The sequence below is a fragment of the Papio anubis genome, chromosome 16, assembly GCF_008728515.1.
Source record: "Papio anubis isolate 15944 chromosome 16, Panubis1.0, whole genome shotgun sequence".
Classification (NCBI taxonomy): Eukaryota; Metazoa; Chordata; class Mammalia; order Primates; family Cercopithecidae; genus Papio; species Papio anubis.
Window position 1 is genome coordinate 85,620,907 of NC_044991.1, and position 21,506 is coordinate 85,642,412.

The 21,506-nt window shown below is 43.0% G+C and overlaps 1 protein-coding gene across 2 annotated transcripts in view; it reads left to right on the plus strand.

Annotated features, from left to right (window-relative positions):
* Positions 1–15,273, plus strand: part of VAPB (VAMP associated protein B and C) — a 56,307-nt gene extending 41,034 nt beyond the window's left edge. Inside the window, exons 3-6 of one of the 2 annotated variants that reach the window (XM_009215870.3) lie at positions 4,333–4,436; positions 8,635–8,715; positions 10,607–10,783; positions 13,800–15,273. In XM_009215870.3, coding sequence (XP_009214134.1) covers positions 4,333–4,436; positions 8,635–8,715; positions 10,607–10,783; positions 13,800–13,958 — 521 coding nt within the window. In that variant the 3' untranslated portion in view covers positions 13,959–15,273. The remainder of the gene's footprint in view (positions 1–4,332; positions 4,437–8,634; positions 8,716–10,606; positions 10,784–13,799) is intronic. The other variant, XM_009215871.3, reaches the window with a different exon arrangement.
* The last annotated feature ends 6,233 nt before the right edge of the window (positions 15,274–21,506 follow it).

Below are 21,506 nucleotides of genomic sequence, written 5' to 3' on the forward strand. Positions count from 1 at the left end.
AGTAGAGACGGTTGCCTCTTGGCCAGGCTGATCTCAAACTCCTGGCCTCATGTGATCCACCCGCCTTGGCCTCCCAAAGTGCTGGGATTACAGCCGTGAGCCACCGTGCCTGGCCTGCAAATTTCATTTTTCTTTTTTTTTGTTTTGAGGCAGAGTCTTGCTCTGTCACCCAGGCTGGAGTACAGTAGTGCAATCTTGGCTCACTGCAATCTCCACCTCCCAGGTTTAAGCGATTCTCCTGCCTCAGCCTCCTGAGTAGCTGGGATTACAGGCGTGCACCACCAAGCCCAGATAATTTTTGTATTTTTAGTAAAGAAAGGGTTTCACCATGTTAGTGAGGCTGGTCTGGAACTCTTGACCTTAGGTGATCCACCCACCCCTGCCTCCTGAAGTGCTGGGATTATAGGCGTGAGCCACTCTGCCCTGTGGCAAATTTCTTTTAGTGTCTGTTTCAATAGAAGACAGGCTGGATTCTCATATCTGCTTCTACATTTAGTCTGTTAGGATGTGTTCTTTTGGTGAATGCATATGGAGAAAAACTGCTTTCACCACAGATAATGTAGTTGGAAAAGGGAAGAGTATGTTTAATGCTTTTTCAGATAAATCTGAACATTCTTCGATACTACACCAAAACTTGACAAGTGTTACTTTCTTCAAGGTTATTAGTATGATGTGGAATCTGAAGCCATGTCTGTGACTTTTTGAACGTTGTTTCACTAAAACACATCAGTCTCTCCTGTACTTTGAATGGATTTTGTGATATCATGCATGGACTGTTTGGAAACCATTTGCTGAGTGTTGCAGAGCTTCCAAATGTTGGCATATTGCATCGTACACTTGCAAAAAAATCACATTCATTTCTTTTCCTGCTGATCTCATTGGAAAAGTCTGTAAGTATTTGCAGAACCATGAAGCTGTGGTTGGCAGATAAGTTTTCCACAATTATAATTTTTGCCTGAAAGCTTGTATTTTATCATTGATAATAACTACTGTAAATTGTTTTTCTCTAGAGTCAAAGCTGGGTTTGAGCCCTGGCACTCTTGTTTAATATGCTGGCCGTGGGACCCAGGTGAGCTCACTTAGCGCCTTTCTAAGCCCTTATCTTTTTTTTTTTTTTTTTTTTTCTTTTTTTAAGAGACTGGGTCTTGCTCTGTCACCCAGGCTGGAGTTCAGTGGCGCTCTCATAGCTCTCTCTCTGCAGCCTCCATCTCCCAGGCCCAAGCAGTCCTTCCAGCTCAATTTCAGCCTCTCAAGTAACTGGGACTACAGTCTCTCCTGTACTTTGAATGGATTTTGTGATATGCATGGACTGTTTGGAAACCATTTGCTGAGTGTTGCAGAGCTTCCAAATGTTGGCATATTGCATCGTACACTTGCAAAAACATCACATTCATTTCTTTTCCTGCTGATCTCATTGGAAAAGTCTGTAGGTATAGGCCACCATGCCCAGCTGATTTTTTTGTGGTAGAGATGAGGTCTTGCTTTGTCGCCCAGGTTGGTCTTGAACTGAAGTGATCCTCCCGCCTTGGCCTCCCAAAGTGTTGGTATTAACAGGTGTGAGCCACTGTGCCTGGCAGCCCTTATCTTTTTATCTTGAAAAAGGAGATATGTGCTGCTTTGATGGATTGTTGTGAGTCGTAAATGGGAGAACTAAGGATAATTTGCCTTCTATGGTACCTATTACACAGGAGACATGCGTAAAGGTTCTTTTCCTTTCTTTCTTTCTTGGGCCATCATGAAAGTATTGGGGATGAAGAAGCTGAGGGATGGTGGAGAAATGGAAAGGAAAGGCCTGTTTTCCCTTGGGGCATTCTTAGAACCCAGGCAGAGCTCTGGACACAGTGCCCTTGGCTGTACTTTTTTACTCCCACTGCCTCTAGGAAGGTGATGAATGGGAAGGGGCAGGCAGAGCTTCCTGTGGCTGTTTTTTGGGGGTGTGTTCTGTTCTCTGGATCCATTGGTTTTTTTAATTTTGTCTAAATAGCTTCTCTAAAAATTAGCATTTTCCTTAGATTGCTGTCATGTGAGCATCAGGGCTCTTTACAAATAAACCTTGTTCCTCCTCAGAGCTCTCCAGAGTGGTAGACTTGGGAATGGTGCAATAGCTGTTCACGGCTGGGAGAACAGAGGCTCAAGGGGAGACAGTGTTTACTACTAGATCTGTGCCCTGCCAAAAATCTAAGAGTAGTTCAGGTCAAAGTTCTCTTTTTTCCTAAACTGAAAAATACCAGAGCATGATTTTGTCACAGCCAAGCAAGACCTGAAATTCTTAAAACTGAATTTACTTAAATTTTAGAAAGGGAATGTTAATCTAACAGTGTGTCCCAGCTCCAAAGAAGGTTGACAGTCCCTGTCCAGGAAAGTTCACAGCACATGTGAAGACACTGGCTCTTTACTTTATAATGTGTGTCTTCCTTATTGCAGTCTTGGGGGCAGAAAAAACAAAACAAAACAAAACACATTGGGAATTTAGCTTTCAGAAAAAGCATTGACCTTCCAGTCTGGTCCTTTGTCCCGGAGGTTAAGTGTCAAGCCCAGGTAGATAAATGTTCCAGGTCTGTCTATAGGAAAGTTCAGCTCTTGCCAGTTCAAGGATGCCAGAGAAAGAGTTACGTTGATAAAAGGTTTACTTTCTGACAGTTATTGAATTTTGTCCTGAAGAAGTCTCCCAGCAAGGCTTCCTGTAGCTCAGGGCACTCAGGTAGGTCTTGTGGGCAGTGAAGCTGTCTGGGTGACTAGGGACACCAGTGCATTTAAGTCCGGTGCATGGTTAGGTTTCAGTGGACTTTCTCTGTTCCCATGATGGAAAGTGTCACTGCATCCCTGAGAGATGGATGGGGGAAGTTGGTATTTCTGTCCTGTTTTGTGACTCGTTCCATTAGCTTTGTCATGGGGCCTGGGTGCCAGATATAAATCTAGCTCGTGTTGGAGTGACTAGTGTGGCGAAAGGGGTGTAGACTGCACTTGGAGTCAAGTCTTGGCTCTGTCCCAGTGTTGCCGCTTTCTGATATTGTGACTTTGAGGGAGCCACTTCACTTTGTGGAATCCCAGATTCTTCATTTGTAGACCAGGGCTATCCTGCTATCTATCTGCTGCTGACTGTGGTTGATTGTGTGACTCTAGAGGAAGCACCTGGGAGGTTCTAAGTTGGGGTTTCAAGGCGAGAGAATGCTGATGAGGGCCCAGCAGAAAGGTAGTAGAAGCCCTGCTGGTGAGAAGCGTAAGGCTTGTACTGTCAGAGGACAAGGCACCAGTCCTTTGTGGTGGCTGTGAGCTTAGGTCTCCACACCAATTGCCTGGATTTGAGTCTGCACTCCACCAAGGTATAACCTTGGGCACATTCACCTCTCCGTGTTCATTCCTTTCATTTGAGAAGTAGACACCGGAATAGCCCCTCTCCACCCACAATAGTACCTACTTTTTAAGGATTAAATGAGATAATGGTAGACGTAAGGGACAGAGCCCAGTTTCTGGCACATGGAAACACTCAGTCCATGCCCATTGTTGTGGTCAAGGCCACAGTAGGCGTTCGCTGCATGTGAAGTTGTTTCAGGGAACTTAACTAGATGTGTGGATTAGCCAAAACCTTGTAGCAAAGTAATGTATTCTAAAGCAGCCATCATTTGATAGGAGTAGGCCCAGCTGCACTCTAGGAAGTAGGTTGAAGGGAGCCAGTTGGGGTAGGAAGGCATCTTCCTCCATGCAGTGGGTGTGACTCATCCACAGGATCCTCTATGTGAGATTTCTCTAGGTTCTTAGGGAAATAAAAGGGGGGTGTAAGCTGATACTGTTTTCCCTGCTGTGTGAGTGTCCTGCTTGTAAAAATTTTCTAGTATTGTATTGGCAAAATTGTATTTCAAGGATTACCTTGATTAGCTGTTTGAGAAATGGGTTGGAGAGAAGCTAAAACAGTTCCTTAAATGTTCTTAAACATCTTAGATTATTCCGTTTAATTCCTGAAAAGATCATTTGGATATGTTTTCTTGAGCAAAACAGGCAGATGGTGTTGCTACCCAGTTTCCCGATTCTGTAAGGCCTATAGCAGACATGTATGGTAGGCTTGCAGTAGTGAAAGATCCATGGACTAGGAATCAGAAGACTGGGTCCTCGGCCTTATTCCCAGCTCTGTCATGCCCTGATTTTGTAGGTCTTAGGTTGGTGACTTGCAAAATGGTGATGTTAGTCACCCTTGCTTACTCCACCAGGGGCGTCCATCCTAAGAGATAAGAGAATGCCGGTAAATTGCTTTACAACCAAAGTACAAATATTAGCATAATAAATGGCACTGACAACCAAGCTCTGACCCTCCTAATGAAATATTTTCTTTCTCAGTGATGTTACAGCCTTTCGATTATGATCCCAATGAGAAAAGTAAACACAAGTTTATGGTTCAGTCTATGTTTGCTCCAACTGACACTTCAGATATGGAAGCAGTAGTAAGTACTGAATGCTTCTTATTTTTTTCAGTAATAATAATTTAAAAAACCAATTAGATATGGAATTGTGGGTGCATGCATTGCAAAGTATGTCAAAATTGTTTAAAAGGGAATAGTTTTTTTTTCAGAAGGTTTGTACTTTAACTACCTTTGTGGTTTTTCTAAAACTTTGAGGAATAATTTTAACATTTTATGTGACTTCGTAGAAGGCTGTTCTTTTCTGACCTTTCTGAGCTCAGTGTGCTTCAGCAGCTCCTTGCACTGGTGGCTGGTGTCTTGAATGGTTAGGGATTGCCTCCTTTCGCCTCTCCTTTCTGCACCGACAGAAAAGGATACTTTTCATTGTCCTGCCTTTTCTTACCGTGTCTTCTCATCCCCCACAAACTCAAGAGCCATGTGAGAATGTCAGTGCTGAATGTCCTAACCCATTTAGACATACGTGTGTGTGGCTTTGTTCTAGTAAATATGATTATTTTCCCCCTGCTTAAAATATATGTTTAACTTTTCTCTAATTTTGATAAAATTAAGATGACTTCATTTTTATAAAAGAAATAAGTGATATTAGTGATGGTTTTGGGAAAAAAAAAGAAGAGTATAATGGACATTCCCCCCAAAACGAGCTTTTTATACATTTGAATAAGTCCATAGGCATTCTGGGGCTGGGAGTTGAATTGAAATGTACAGTACAACCCACAGCCCCAGCAGGGACAGATGCGTTTGTCCTTACAGTTCGGGAAAGCAGGACAGGGTTGCCTCATACCGCTCGTATTGCTCTCCAGTTTTGGCCAGCCCAAAATGGGGCCCCGAGTCATTCATGGCAGGCCTGCCCACCTGAGTCTGCTGTTCCTCACACCATACTGCAATTCTCTGAGTTTCATACCAAAGGCAACTCAGGCCAAGCCCACCCCATGCCCTATTTCGCCACATAGTCTTTTGTTTTAGTTCTGGAAAAGCATCTCCACTGGTGTTTCACTTGTAGGCAGAAAATGAAGGGGGAGGCCAGATATTTTTGAGTTTTAGAGAGATCAGTGATAATAGGCTGTCTTCTTTTCATGAGAACAATTCTTATGAAAAGCTTCTCTTTGATTTTCTGCAACATGATGTGTTAACTTCATGTTAATTTGTGTGATCAAAGAAACATGGCAGATAGAAAATAATGGAAGATCCAAGGGTGTGTTCTGTTTGGCTTTTGCTGCATGGCATAGTGGAAAGAGCACGGGCTTGGGTGTTTTTGAGCTGAGTTCTTCCTTTTACTAACATTGTGGCTGGGAGCAGATTTTATTAAATCTATTGCGGTTTTGATCATTTGTAAAATAGGGATAAAAATACAGCTCTCACGATGGTGAGTATGAAGTGAGCCTTGTGTAAGTGCCTCGTCGGTCTAGTGTCTGACACTTGCTTATCAGAGTGTGTAGTAGGCCAGGCACTGCATATCCAGTAAAGAGTCATTTTAGTTCCTTGTGTGATTATTTTTATAACAGTTTACTTTTTTTTTTTTTTAGTGTACATTGTGGGAAATTTCGGAAATACACAAATGAAAAAAATTTAAAGTGACCCATGGTTCTTTTCTACTAGGTCTAACCATCATTAATAAGAGCTTTGTGTTTTTCTTCCTTTTTTTTTTTTTTTTTTGGCAGTGGGGAGACATGATCTCACCATGTCACCCAGGCTAGAATGCAGTGGAGTGATCTCAGCTCACTGCAGCCTCCACCTCCTGGGCTTAAGTGATCCTCCCACCTCAGCCTCCCAAGTAGCTGGGACCATAGCAGCGCACCACCATACCTGGCTAATTTTTTGTAGAGACAGGTTTTCTCCATGTTGCCCAGGCTGGTCTCAAACTCCTGGACTCAAGTGATCTGCCCACCTGAGCCTCCCAAAGTGTTAGGATTACAGGCATGAGCCACTGCCCCAGCCTGCTTTTTCTTTATTTTAAAATGTTTTTCTTTTTATTGTAAGATACAGAAAGTTGAAAAAATAGCATGGTGACCACTCATATAACTTTTACCTAGATTTACCATTTGTTAACATGTTGTCACATTTGCTTCCTTTCTGTCACAAACTTTCTTATTTGCTTAAGATGCAGATTTTATGACACTTCACCCCTAAATGCTTCAGAGCAAGGACAGTCTCTTATAGCGCCATGATACTATTAATCATAGCTGAAAAAATTAACTTTAATTCAGTATTATTATGTGATAAATTAATATTCATTATTTCCTAGTTGTTCCAAAAGTGGCCTTTAGTAGAGGACACCCAAACCTTTTTGTTTTTCAAACTTTGAACTTTTTTTTTTTTTTTTTGGAGACAAAGTCTTGTTCTGTCACCAAGGCTGAAGTGCAGTGGTGCAGTCAGTAACTAGAACTACAGGCATGCCACCACGCTGGCTAATTTTTTGTTTTTTTTTGTAGAGTTGGGGTCTCACTCTGTTGCCCAAGCTGGTCATGAACTTCTGGGCCCAAGCGATCCTCCTGCCTCTGCCTCCCAAAGTGCTGGGATTACAGGTGTGAGCCACTGCACCCTGCCCAAACTTTGAACTACTTTTTTTTTTGTTTTGTTTTTAAGTGTCCAGGCCAGTTGACTTATAGAATGTCCCGTATTGTGGATTTGTTCGATTATTTCCTCATGGTTAAATTCAAGTTAAATGTGTTTTGGCAAGAATATTCCATAGTCACCGGTATTTCATACCAGGTTGTCCTGCTGTTGGTGATGCTGTTTGATCACTTGGTTAAGATGGTGACTGCCAGCTCTCCCCAGTGTCAGAGCACAAAGCACATTTGCCCCTGTGGTTAATAGGTAATCTGTGATACTCTGAGTCATCTGATACTTTGAGACCATGTGAATATCCTGCTTGCCAGCAGTCTCACCTAGTGATTTTAGCATTCAGTGATGATCCTTGCCTGATATTTTTTTGACTCATGTGGTAGGCACACGTGTACAGATGTGTGTGTGCAGAGGAGCAGACTTCAGTATTCTTTGTGGTTTCTTCACTTAATATTCTGGACATTTCCTCCATCTAACTGAATGCTCTTCAGCATCATTTGAGTGGCAGCATGCTATTCCATTTAGTGGATCTGTCATAATTTCTGTGGCAGTTCCCTAGTGTCCCACTTTTTGGTTCCCACTTTTGATTCTTGGTACCTGTGTTACACTAGCTGCCTCTTGCATGGTTTTGGGAAGGGTTGGAGGCACGGAGGGTGGGGGATGCCTTCTTTTTCTATATCGTCACCTTGCTGCTATCCTGGTCTATGATCCTAGAATACCCTGTAATTCCCATCCTCTGCTGCCAAAAGGAGAAGTTATCAGGAGCATATCCTCTTAGGACATGGGATTTAGCTGGGAAGGTGCTGTCACTACAGCCTGGAGGGATGGAGATGGGTCTTGGGGTAGAGATAGCCCAGACACTGCCACAGTGAGAGAGGAGGGATTTGGTAATGAATGTGTTCCGTTGGTAGTTGGCAGAGTGGTTCTAAAACTACTCCCAGATAATATGCGCTTACACTTTCTAGATATGCCTTTAAAGTAAGTTTCATTTTCTCATTTTAATTTATTATTTTTGAGACAGAGTCTCTCAGTGTCCCCCAGGCTGGAGTACAGTGGTGCTATCATGGCTCATTGCAGCCTCCCTCCTGGGCCCAAGTGATCCTCCCACCTCAGCCTCCTGAGTAGCTGGGACCACAGGCATGTGCCACCATGCTCAGTTAATTTTTAAATTTTTTTTGTAGAGATGACATCTCCTTACGTTTTCCAGACTGGTCTCAAACTGCTGGACTCAACCATTCCTTCCACCTCAGCCTCTGAAAGTGCTGGGATTACAGGCATAAGCCACCACGCCCAGGCTAAAACAAGTTTTATTTTCATAAGGAGAGCCAAGGTGACCTGGTCATCCAGACATTATTTAGAGGACTCCTTTTTGTTCAGTGGTGGGCCTCTCCTGTAGAGTAGCAACATGGGGAGCATTGGTTGACTTTAAGGAGTCAGGCAGCAAGACTTTCAGGGTTTGTGAAGTGTAATAAATATTTCGAGAAAGTGAGTATATTTAATCTTGTCATGTTACAAATATTGGAATCTCAGCAGACTTCAGTTCTTTATTTGGTATAGTTCTAGGCTTTCTCATTAAGAGAAATTATCAGTTATAGGAAGAAAGTTATTCTTCCACCAGGTAAATAATATCTTGATTATTAAATTTAAATTGTTTTAGTGGAAGGAGGCAAAACCGGAAGACCTTATGGATTCAAAACTTAGATGTGTGTTTGAATTGCCAGCAGAGAATGATAAACCAGTAAGTATGTTTATAGTTAACAATAATTGAATGTTGTAAGCTGATACTTATTTGCATACCATTTCCTGCAAAACCAAGATTTAAGTTGGCAAATTATTTTCCTTTATCTGATGTCTGAAGAAAAAAATAAGCTGAGGTCAGCAAGTAAGTGGGCCTTTATGAAATCAGCCTTTGAAAAACTCAGGGAAAGACAACTGATTCAAACAGTGTTTCCCCTTGAAAAGTGCAGCCCGATGGCCGTTGAGATGTCATAAATCCTAAGAGCTTCTATGACCTGGCGAAGGTATAGGTTGCTGTTAAACAGTGGGTGAGTGTAAAACAGGGAATAATTTGCCCTTTATCATGGTGCTTGATGGACGGGTGGGAAGCTTTCAGGTTCTCTTGTTTTACAAAGTGCCCTGTCAGCCTCCCTACCCCTTTTACCCTATTTATCTCCTCAGTCAAAGGCTGCTTTTAGATGAGGATTTCTCAACTTCAGCATTGTTGATATTTGGGATGGATAGTTCTTGGTGGTGGAGGTTGCCCTGTGTACTGTAGGGTCTTCTATTGATAGCAGCATCCCTGGCTTCTGCCCTCTTGATACTGGTAGTACTCCCCAGTTGTGACAACTAAATATGTCTCCAGATATTGCCACATGTGTCCTGGAGGGCTGTATCAACCCCCCCTGAGAGTGATCTCATTCCGGTGTTGCCTGCGGGGAGAAGGAAGAAGCCCCATCCTCTAGGCTGTCCGCTTTCACCCTTGATGGTCCTCACTTGTGACCAGTTGAAGAAAGGGGACTGTATCTGAAATGCTAATTTGGACTTCCCTTCAACCTAGTCGAAAACATTTTAATTGTTATAAAAACACCAAAACTGTGAAAACATGCAGCATATGAAACTATCTTAGCTGTTGATAGCTGGAGTTGGGAAATAGAAGTGCCCTGAAATGTTCTGTTAACAGTATCTGTGCTGGTCTGCGGGAATGCTGTTGATTTGTGTCAAAACTACCTGATATTTTATTTCTGCTGAATCATTTACCACTATTTTTACCGTGTTTCTTTAAGTGGATAGTGGTCTTTTTTTCCCTCTTCCCAGTGTACGTCCTGTCACAGGAAGGTCAGTTTGCAAGTTGTGAAACCTGTATTCTGGCCTCAGCTCTGTGATAGGTTGACTTGGTAGCCTGGGACCTTGCTTCACAGGGCCTACTCTTCTCATCTGGAAAATTATGGGGAGAGCTAGATTCCTGGTTTTCAGTTTGCTACCCAGGTCAATGATCATCAGTTACTTTTCCCTGACAAGCTGCGTGTTTCCATGCCCTCCCTCCACTGACTGGCTGTCATCCCCAGTAAATCTCAAGAGGGGATCATAGCTTAATCTTGGCAGGGGAAATGAGGGGAGTATGTAACTTCCGAAGATTGAAACATTGCAGACCCTGAGCTTGTTTCACTTTCATCCCAGCTTCCAAATGCTAAGTTGGTAAAATAATTCCCCCTCTGTCTACTGCTCTCCCAAGCTTCCTACTCCACCAAGACAATCCTAGGGATGTTCACATCTTTGTGGTGACAGTAATTTGTGGCTAATAATTCCTGAGCTTGCACAATTACAGTATGCTAATTTTTGCATGGCAGGAATTTGAAAGTGCAATATACACAGCCCTTTTTCTCTTTCTCTGAAGTATTAGTCTCAGCTAAACTTCATTATTTACCCTTATCCATAATTTCTAGGGCCCAGTTGCTTTAGATTATTAAGATACCAAATAAAATGATCCATTTTAAAAATAAATGTGACATTTTACAGTGTGGATGAAATGCTACCATGTTTGGTGTTTGCTGAGAACTACTTTACTTTGCATAAAAAAGTCCTTTATTACATGGTTGGTGACACTTAGGCTTTCATTTGTTTTTGAACAGCATGATGTAGAAATAAATAAAATTATATCCACAACTGCATCAAAGACAGAAACACCAATAGTGTCTAAGTCTCTGAGTTCTTCTTTGGATGACACTGAAGTTAAGAAGGTTATGGAAGAATGTAAGAGGCTGCAAGGTGAAGTTCAGAGGCTACGGGAGGAGAACAAGCAGTTCAAGGTAATAGTTTATTTTCTGGTAATCTACAGAGAACAAGGGCATTTTCACTAGCTTCTTGGGTGGGGAAGTTGATAAGCCAGTGAATGTATAGATTTCTTTTGCTTTTGGTATTTGGCTGTTTTTTTCTCCCCAGGGAGAAATTTCCATGGCTTTCATCAGATTCTCAAAAGGGTCCTTGGATCTGTGTAAATTAAGAACCACTGTCCCTTGATCAGAAGTTTCTCTACTGTTTAAGCTGTTGTCCCCTTGGAAAAAAAAGAAAAACCTCGGCCGGGCACGGTGGCTCACGCCTGTAATCCCAGCACTTTGGGAGGCCAAGGCGGGCCGATCACAAGGTCAAGCGTTGAAGACCAGCCGGGCCAACACAGTGAAACCCCGTGTCTAATAAAAAACTAAAAAAAAAAATTAGTTGGGTGTGGTGGTGGGCGCCTGTAATCCCAGCCACTCAGGAGGCTATGAGGCAGGAGAATCACTTGAACCCAGGAGGCGCAAGTTACAGTGAGCTGAGATTGCGCCACTGCGCTCCAGCCTGGGTGACAGATCTAGACTCCATCTCAAAAAAAAAAACAAAACAAACAAACAAAACCCCCCAAAATTCACACTTTCCATTAGTGTAAATTGAAAATAAATGTTGAGACCAAAATAGCAGTTTTTATTTTGAATATGCATTTTTAAACCCCACGCCATCCCCATTCACTTGGGTGAGAATCTTTTTTTCAGAGGGTAAGTACTGACCAATACTCTGATTTAATGCAGGTATAGTTCTGATTTTAGAAGACTCTAAATAGGTCTGGGCAGTTTTGGCTCCTCAAACTGTTGATGTGGTGATGAGCTTGGAGGTGGGGTGCCTCACAGTGGTTAGGAGGTGGAGATTATGGAAAGAAAACCTGAGCCTCTAGCTCGTGGACGAGGCAGTTGGCATTGGCAATGGAAGGTTGTATTGTACTGAGTGGTGAAGCGGGGAGTCAGAGGGTGCTTCTTTTGGCTTGGAGGCTTGTGGTGGTGTGGAAGTTGCTCCCATCCAATATGAAACAGCTCTGAATCTGTGCTGGTCACAGCATCTTTTAGGCCTCTGTTTGCTAAACACCTCTAAGGCCCCTTCCAGCTTTAAAAGTATGAGTTTTCTTCTCTTTTACTCTTGACAATGAGGTAGATATAGGAGAACTGACAACATTTGGGAAATGGCATCATCTTCTTCCTTTGTAGTGATCTTGATTTGCCTCAGTCAGTAACTTCTTTAACGTGTAAGTAAATTGTGAAGCCGACACTACGTTTTGGCTAACAATCTAAGCTATGCCTGAAGCTTCTCCTCGAGTGTATTTCTCTTCTGAAACAGAGTTCTGTGCTGTTTAAAGTGGTAAATAGGTAGAAATAGCTTCTATATAACCCAATAAAATAAATGGTGTAGTTTGCTTTTTTTTTAAAAGTCAGTTGGACACCACCTTGTTTATCACTGTGCAGTGATATTGCCATGCCCCATGAGCAGAATATCCTTAAAATATGATCAGACTAATCTCGACATTAGAAGATTCTTTATCCTGCCAGACGCTGCCTTCTTGTTTTGTGTTGGTTTATTCTGTCATCTGGCCAACAAATGAGGGTCTAATATGTGCCTGGCACTGTGGATTCAAACACAAACAGTCCCTGCCCTTGAGGAGCTCTCTGTTAATGGGATAGCAGGGAGAGACATACACAGAAATTATTATAAGCCAGTGTGATAAATGTCCCACAGAGATAGCAACAAATTGCAGGAAGAGTCAGCTCCGTGGGATTCATCTGCTTGTGGTCTCCAGGACCTACTAGGTACTCGGGTGGATGGGAGAGAATGGAAGGAAACGAAGAAAAGAACGTACAGCTGGTGTGTGGGGTTTGGGGATGAGTAGATGAGGTAATTATCAAGAGATCTTTCAGCAAAGATGAGTCTGGGCCAGAATAGAATGTCTTGATGCATGTCCCTCTTCAGGGATGTGGGCTTGGCTTTGAGAGCATGGAAATGGCATCATAGATCTACATGGTAACTTGCAGATTCTTAGGAAAGTGCAAGGCAGTTGTGGCAGTGGAGGTGAAGGACGAAAAAATTTTCATTTCTTACATATCCATGTAGTTTGGGGACAAGGGGAGGGTGGGGGATATGGTCAAACATCTTTATATGTGTGAAAAAGAATGTTGCTTCTTCAATGAGAAATCTATGCATTAGGTAGAAAATATTTGAGATGAGTGTACCAAGGCCAGTCACATTTTAATATTCCAAATATCATTTGATCCAGCAGTCTGGATGTAGTTCATCAGGTACCAGCTATGTACAGAGCTCTGCATTTGAAAGCTTCCAGATGTCCCACTTTTAGATTTTTTTTTTTTTTTTGGTATGGAGTCTCACTCTCACCTCAGGCTAACTTTTGTATTTTTAGTAGAGATGAGGTTTCATCATGTTGACGAAGGTGGTCTCGAACTCCTGAGCTCAGGTGATCCACCCGCCTCAGCCTCCCAAAGTGTGGGGATTACAGGCATGAGCCACCGTGTCCAGTTGACTTTGTAGTTTCTTATGATTTGTCTATTTATGTCTTGGGAAATGCCTCTCATTTAAAAAATTGATGATTTGATCAAGGAAGGCTATTCATTAGAGGCAGGAAGGACAGAGAGGTTGGGGTTGAAGAGAAGCATCTGAAAGACATGGCCGTAAAGGTGGATGGAGCTGAGGGTGCAAAGGGCCCAGTTGACCCTTTTAAGAACTTTTTTCTGTAAATCATGGGAAACCAAGGAGCACCCTGTTTAGATTTCTGTTATAACTAGCAGCATCAAGTGGAATGTATGAAAGAAAAGAGGGGACTGTTTTCTCTGTGGCTTCAGGCTAGCCCTTTCCCCTCTGTAGCCTGCAGCTTCTCCATTTGCAAAATGAGGTTGGACCATATCATGTCGGCCAACACTGGGCATGAACAGCCCATCCTGTTAAGCTGTACGGTTGACTCCCCTTTCTGGTGCCTTGGCTTGTCTTTGAAATGTGCATTTGCTCCCATAGGAAGAAGATGGACTGCGGATGAGGAAGACAGTGCAGAGCAACAGCCCCATTTCAGCGCTAGCCCCAACTGGGAAGGAAGAAGGCCTTAGCACCCGGCTCTTGGCTCTGGTGGTTTTGTTCTTTATTGTTGGTGTAATTATTGGGAAGATTGCCTTGTAGAGGTAGCATGCACAGGATGGTAAATTGGATTGATGGATCCACCATATCATGGGATTTAAATTTATCATAACCATGTGTAAAAAGAAATTAATGTATGATGACATCTCACAGGTCTTGCCTTTAAATTACCCCTCCCTGCACACACATACACAGATACACACACACAAATATAATGTAACAATCTTTTAGAAAGTTAAAAATGTATAGTAACTGATTGTGGGGGGAAGAATGATCTTTATTAATGACAAGGGAAACCATGAGTAATGCCACAATGGCATATTGTAAATGTCATTTTAAACATTGGTAGGCCTTGGTACATGATGCTGGATTACCTCTCTTAAAATGACACTCTTCCTCGCCTGTTGGTGCTGGCCCGTGGGGAGCTGGAGCCCAGCGTGGTGGGGAGTGAGGTCATCTCCACACAGTAGTCCCCACGTGGCCCACTCCCGGCCCAGGCTGCTTTCCATGTCTTCAGTTCTGTCCAAGCCATCAGCTCCTTGGGACTGATGAACAGAGTCAGAAGCCCAAAGGAATTGCACTGTGGCAGCATCAGACGTACTCGTCGTAAGTGAGAGGCGTGTGTTGACTGATTGACCCAGCGCTTTGGAAATAAATGGCAGTGCTTTGTTCTCTTAAAGGGACCAAGCTAAATTTTTATTGGTTCATGTAGTGAAGTTGAACTGTTATTCAGAGATGTTTAATGCATATTTAACTTATTTAATGTATTTCATCTCATGTTTTCTTATTGTCACAAGAGTACAGTTAATGCTGTGTGCTGCCAAACTCTGGTGGGTGAACTGGTATTGCTGCTGGAGGTCTGTGGGCTCCTCTGTCTCTGGAGAGTCTGGTCATGTGGAGGTGGGGTTTATTGGAATGTTGGAGAAGAGCTGTCAGGAAGTGTTTTTCTGGGTCAGTAAATAACATCTGTCATAGGGAGGGAAATTCTCTGTAGTGACAGTCAACTCTAGGTTACCTTTTTTAATGAAGAGTAGTCAGTATTCTAGATTGTTCTTATACCACCTCTCAACCATTACTCATACTTCTAGCACCCAGGCCCAAGTCTGAGCCTAACCTCTCCTTGGGGACCTAGCTTGGAGTCAGGACGAATGGATCGGGGTGCAGAAGGTTAGAATCGAGGGCACCAGCAGTTGGGGGTGGGGAGCAGTGGGAGAGAGAGACTCTTCAGCTAATCCTTCTAGTACTAGTTGAGAGTTTGACTGTGAATTAATTTTATGCCATAAAAGACCAATGCAGTTCTGTTTGACTATGTAGCATCTTGAAAAGAAAAATTATAATAAAGCCCCAAAATTAAGAATTCTTTTGTCATTTTGTCACATTTGCTTTATGGGGGGAATTATTTTATCATTTTTATTATTTTGCCATTGGAAGGTTAACTTTAAAATGAGCTCTATCACTGGGAAATATGTGTTTCATGACTTAAATGTACGTGTGTGTGTGTGTGTGTGTATATATATATATTTTTTTTTTGGTTGTCTTCAGCTGACAGTATGAAAAATAAAACTGCTGAAAAAGCTGAGCACCTGGTCACCCTTGGCCTTCCATTGCTTTGTCCTTCAGTAAAAAGCAGCCTCGCTTCTAGGTCAGGGAACCATGCCATTGAGACTAGTAACAGGCGTTCTGGGCACAGTCCCACTGTGCACAGGTTTGAGAGGACAAGTTCATCAGAAGGAAGGCAGTCCTTAGAAGTCACATATGTCAAGCCACATTGCTCCTAAGCCTGGCTGTGTTAAGCTGGGTCAGGTGCCTTGAAACAGGAGAAGTGGAAGTTTGTGGTTGGTCTGAGTAAGGAACTTCCTGTCTTCATGAAAAAAGTTGACTTTGAATCCCAGGTACTCACAGAAATGGTGAGCAGACTTAGTTGTTACCCAGGCACCCATGGATTGCGTTGAGTGTGCAGACAGGGAGGTCACCCCAATATGAATTTGTCTCCAGGTTTTTTCCCATGTGGCCCCCAGTACTTATAAAAGGAAGTGAAAAGACCGAACTGTAAGGCACATGCCTTCTGCCGCCTGATTTTCCGTGAGGAGACTAAAATTTGCTAATTGTAGGTGCTGCAGCCAGTTAAGTCCTTCTGTAGCTTCCAGGCCCTCATGTCCTTGCCCTCATGGAGAGTGCTTAGATGGTCCCCAACATACCTAGGGGTACAGTACAGTCCCATTACACTAGAGCAGGGCTCTATTTGTTTTTAAAGGATATGGCCGTGTGTTTTGATAAAACTTTATTCACAAAAACAGCCAGGTCATGGGATTTGGCCTGTGAGTCTGTGGCAGTTCTTAAAAAGAATATTGAGAAACTACTCTGTTTTAGACCTTTGAATGTGATTTAGAGTTTTGTGTACATCTAGGAGAAGGTGTTCAGCTTCTCAGAGGATGTGGACATTTTGGTTGCAGCTAAAAATCAGCCTCTGAAGTCTCTCTCCCTTCTAGAGGTTAGCACTTGGTGAACACGTTTGTGGGGTTTTTGGCTGAGTGGCAGAAGGAAAATCCTCAGGAAGAGAAGCAGGTGAGTGATGGGAAGGTTGGTTATTTTCTCAGTCATCCTGGCAGCCAAAAATGTGCCAGGAAAAGAAAGAACGTGAAGCAGGCATGGCTCCTGGAGAACTTGGAGATGCATGCACATTTAGGGTGTCTTTCCTAGAATTACATAATGAAAACAAGAGTAAGGCAAAGAGGAGGTGAATATGGGGCCTGTCACAACGGCCTGCCCTGCCCCAAGAGGTTAAGAGTCGGATAATCGGGATGAAACTGGCATGGAAAGAGCGAGGCTGAGGAGGGTGCCGCCGGGCAGTGTGCATGGGGGAGCTGCTGCCAGACTGCCCTCCAATCTGCTCCTGTGTTACTGGCTCCACGGCACCTCAGAGAGGGCAGCCTTGGCTTCAGAAATGCCAGTCATAGTGCTCACAAATGCAGAAGAGATGGAAGCGGCGACAGACTCCTGAAAGTTTTTATTGATTGACGTTTTAAATGGATAATTTAAGCTTCCTTGGCATGATACAAAAGACCTCTTAAAGACGGCAGGCTGTTTTATTTGTAGGTGTGAGGAACTGGCTTTACCTTTTTTCTCCTCCTAGTTTGCATGTTTTCCCTCTCTAGTCTTCTAAACTGCTGGCACCAGCAGTAATACATACTGATAAAATCAAAATTGATTTTTACCAGTGGCCAGTTTATGGCTAGAGAGACGGCTTGTACCTCCTTAACACAGAAGGGGGAAAAATGAAGAACCTCCAATGATCCGTGAAAACCTAAACGCTTTCAAACAAATCCTAGGAACAGAATTGCTATCGAAAGAGATCAGTGCTCGGCTTGCAGGCTGTGTTGAGTCAGATAGAACTGAATGTAGTGAGAACTCAGAGCTAAAGAGCCTTTCAGATTAATTTGAAACCAGGCTCTGTGTGTGCATGCATGTGTGCATGTGTGGTATATGTGCCATGTGTCAGTGGCTTGACAGTTTTCAAATCGTGCCTATATTTTTTGCCTACACAAAGTTTTGTATTTGCAAACTCAGAACCCATGCCAAAATACCATGTCATTTGTCATTTTCAGCTCCTTCTCTAAAGGAATGGCCCATTTCTCATTGTAGTTTGAGAAATATGTATATCAAGAGAGAGGGGTCTTGGGCTTCCCAGTGTCACTCTGAACACCTGAATAACATTTAACCCCTGAGACCTTCTCGCTGTAGAGGCCAGTGCTTCCCCCTGCTGGACATGACATTTCATTGAAGGACCTCTCGTGGCTTCCCCTGCCCCGGGCTGTCTGGCCTGAAGGAGAAAAGAACCAAACTAAACTATGAAAAGTTACCACTCTGAGACCTCTCTTAATTAAGCTTGGGGCCATGTTTGCTGTTGAGAAGGAGTGTTCTCAAAGATAGGCTGGAATGGAATTGTATTTAGAAAGGTCCCTGCAAAGTATAGATGGATGACGCTAGTTCATGACACACAAATCCCATAAGGCCAACGACCACTCTTCTGGAACACCAAGAGCAGCTCTGAGATCACGCATGCCCTACGCGAATTGAGTTTCTGTGACCTAATTGGATTTGGAGAACGCCTTCCCTGCCCCCCCTTTTCCTCAGACAGATCTGCTCTGATAGCAACCTTTTCAAGCAAGTTACTGTTGTTTCGATGCCATTCCTTACCTGTGTAGAACATTTCCAGTACATTTGCACATTGAACTTAATCCTTGCAACTGTACTGGGGGGTAGGTGGCTCTGTTTGCATATGAAGAAATAAAGGCTTCAGGAGGTTAAATTGGGCAACTTTTTAGAACTAAATCAGTCTCTGTAAGGCCTGCATTGCTAAGATACCATTTCAGCTCTGAAAATCTGCTTCAGGGAACTGAGTGGATGAAGCCTTCCTCCTTCAGCTACTCTGCCCGTCTGTACATCTTTTATGTGTCTGCCTCCATACCTGTTATTTTCACACTAAAGTAAGTAGAATTAAGACTGTAGTTCACATGCTTTTTCTTTTTCTGTTGGAAACTGAACACACTCCAGACAGTGAAAAAAAGTGCATATTCCATTTTCTCATTGCCTGAAGATCTCTGCCCGATGCTCCTGGGGAATGACTTTGGGGGCTTTAGAAAGAATATTACCAGTCTGTCTCGGCAAGGAGATGATGGGAACGCTTTATATGGAGGCTTTACATGACTTGTAAATTAAATGTGAATGAGGGCAGTTCATTAAAATTGGTATTACAGAAGTGCCCTGCCGAGGTTTGAAAACAGCTGAGCTGCCGATGTCTCAGGCCTCTTCCTGAATTAGCACTGCGTTTCTCCAGGAAATCAGCTAAGGGAGCAAGTAATAGAAGCCCCTAATAAGGAGCATCAGCCGAGAGGCAAGCTTGGGAGGCTGTGGGAGTGGGTCTGCCGCCAGCTTCACAGACCTCTTCCTCCAGCCTCTGAATCCCATTAGCCACAGCGTTAGCACACGAGGCTCAGCCACCAAGAACATTAGCTGGGGTGCACGAGCTCGCCCACTCCTGTGCCGAGGGGCCCTGACCTCCCTCCATGCCATGTTTTTAGCTGTATCTATGGCACTTAACAATAGGGGGCTTCATTTTATTTAAGTTACAGAGAGGTATTTTGAAAAATTTAAAAGACACGAACTCACATAAACAGTTATGGATAATAGTTAAAAGGGAAACCGGTGGAGGTGGATGAGAGGTTGTCTTCATGAATATAATTGAGATTTCTTTTTCTTAATGGAATTAATTTGTTAGAAAATGTCTGCGTTAAATCTGTAGAAAAAGAAGAAAAGTGTAGGCCGGGCACGGTGGCTCACGCCTGTAATCCCAGCACTTTGGGAGGCTGAGGTGGGCGGATCATGAGGTCAGGAGATCGTGACCATCCTGGCTAACATGGTGAAACCCCGTCTCTACTAAAAAAAAAAAAAATCAAAACAATTAGCCGGGCGTGGTGGCGGGTGCCTGTAGTCCCAGCTACTCGGGAGGCTGAGGCAGGAGAACGGCGTGAACCCGGGTGGTGGAGCTTGCAGTGAGCCGAGATCGTGCCACTGCACTCCAGCCTGGGCGACAGAGCAAGACTCCGTCTCAAAAAAAAAGAAGGAAGAAAAGTATAGCAATAAAAATGTAGCTATTATCTAACTTGCCATAAATATTTGCAATTATGATACCTTGGAATGTTGCCACGATATGGATTGCTTTGATTAAAAGATGTCAGTTGAATAAAACAGTACTATGGGAGAATCTCTTTCTGCTGCTAGATAAATGCTGATGTTTATTTTTAAACCAGGAAACATTGATCCTGTAACAATGCCCGATTACAACTGCTTTATTACACCCCAGGGCTGATGGAGAGGTAATCACTTGCCTAATGGATGTGGGTGCAGGACGGATGCTCACTTGCTGGCCTGCTTTCCTGCTGGCATTCTGATGAGCCGCAGGAGCCTGCCTGGGCTTCTGCAGATGGAGCTTCTGTCAGAGCTTCGTTTCAGTGATACCTAAAGCCATGTCTGACTGAAATAAAACAGGTTCCCTTTTTTTTTCCTTTGGAAAATGCCAACTAAGGGAGACTAATCAGATATCTTAACACAATTTCATCCAGGCTTAGTGCTAACAAGATTGCGGGGCTTTTTAGGGTTTAAGAAGATGAGAAATTAGTGTGCACGTTTCACACGTTGACTTGCTGGTTTTTCCATGTCAGACAAAAAAGTCCTGGCTGTTTCTCCGAACTGGCTGCCTGCATTCCCATCTTTCTTTTGTTTTTACGAAATAGACTGAATTCAGCTGTTAATCCTCTCGTGCAGCATCCATGTTAAAGTGCTTTTCCACTGCATCTTTTATGTGAATTCAAAGGTCAGAATTTATTGTCTGTGATACTGAGACCATGTGTACAAGAACTGCTTTTTGCTTTTCATCATTCACTCGTTAGCAAACGTTTCATAAGTACCGTCTGTCTGGCTGCTACTATATGAGGTGCTGAGAAATTAGTCAGTGGGAGTGACTTTTTATATTTTTCATTCGTATGTAGCCTAAGTAAGGTGATTCAAGCTTATACACTGAGAGAAAAATGCAAAATATATTTGGTTCTCATTTCTGTTGCTGTCGTTTCCTTTTTAAAGACTATTTATAAACTGCTGCCATTTGGAACTTCCTATAAGAAACTAAAAGTGATCTATTTCAGTGTTCCCTTCACCTTTCCTCTCCTTTTTGAATAAATGGTTTCAGTAACCCATGCTGTTCTCTCCCTATTCTACGTCTTTCTCCCTATGTTGAAAAAAGATTCCTGCAGTTTCTAATGTGTTTATTGTCTTCGATGTATGTTAACATTTTAGGAACTGAGTATCTTAAGAGATGTCTTAGAATGCTTTAGTTTTCATAATTTTTCCTTTCTGTAGTTTTCACTGTATTTGCTGTTTTGACATGGAAGTCATTTAAAAAGCTGGTGCGGGAAAGGACTCTTCACCGTTGCACATTTTGGTTATCTGATATGTAATAAACCCATGGCTGGGCAGCTGACATGATGTTTCCCAGAGAGAAGGAGATGTATTTCTGCAGGGTCCAGACCGAAAGAGCCATTAACAGCATGTTCTCCCATGTTCCATATCAGCCTGATGAAACCTGCCCTGCCAAGGCATAAACTTTTGTACTAGCTGTCTCCATATTATGTTCAATAAATTCTGTGCTCTGAATATATTTAAAGGATGCTTCAGTGTAAAATTATTTTGAATGGATGGCTTCATTCCATTGAGATAGGCTTTGGAGTGTGGACTAGAGCCTGTTGCTTGACTCTCACTGCTTTGTAGGAACATGAAATTGGTTTAAATTAAAATCAGAGATACCTTGCACCAGAAAACAGATCTAAGAGATCGCTTAGGTCAACGTCCTCTTTTTACTGATTAGGAAACTTTTGCCCAGAGAGCTTAAGCGCAGGGACCAGCTTGCACGCCAGTGTTTTCCTGTTGTGGGAAGTGTGTGTCGTCATTGATTTACAAAAGTACCCATCTGTGTAAATTGCTTCCAGCTTTGAAAGGTGGGTGGATTCTGTCTTTTAAGTAGTGTCGATGGTTCTC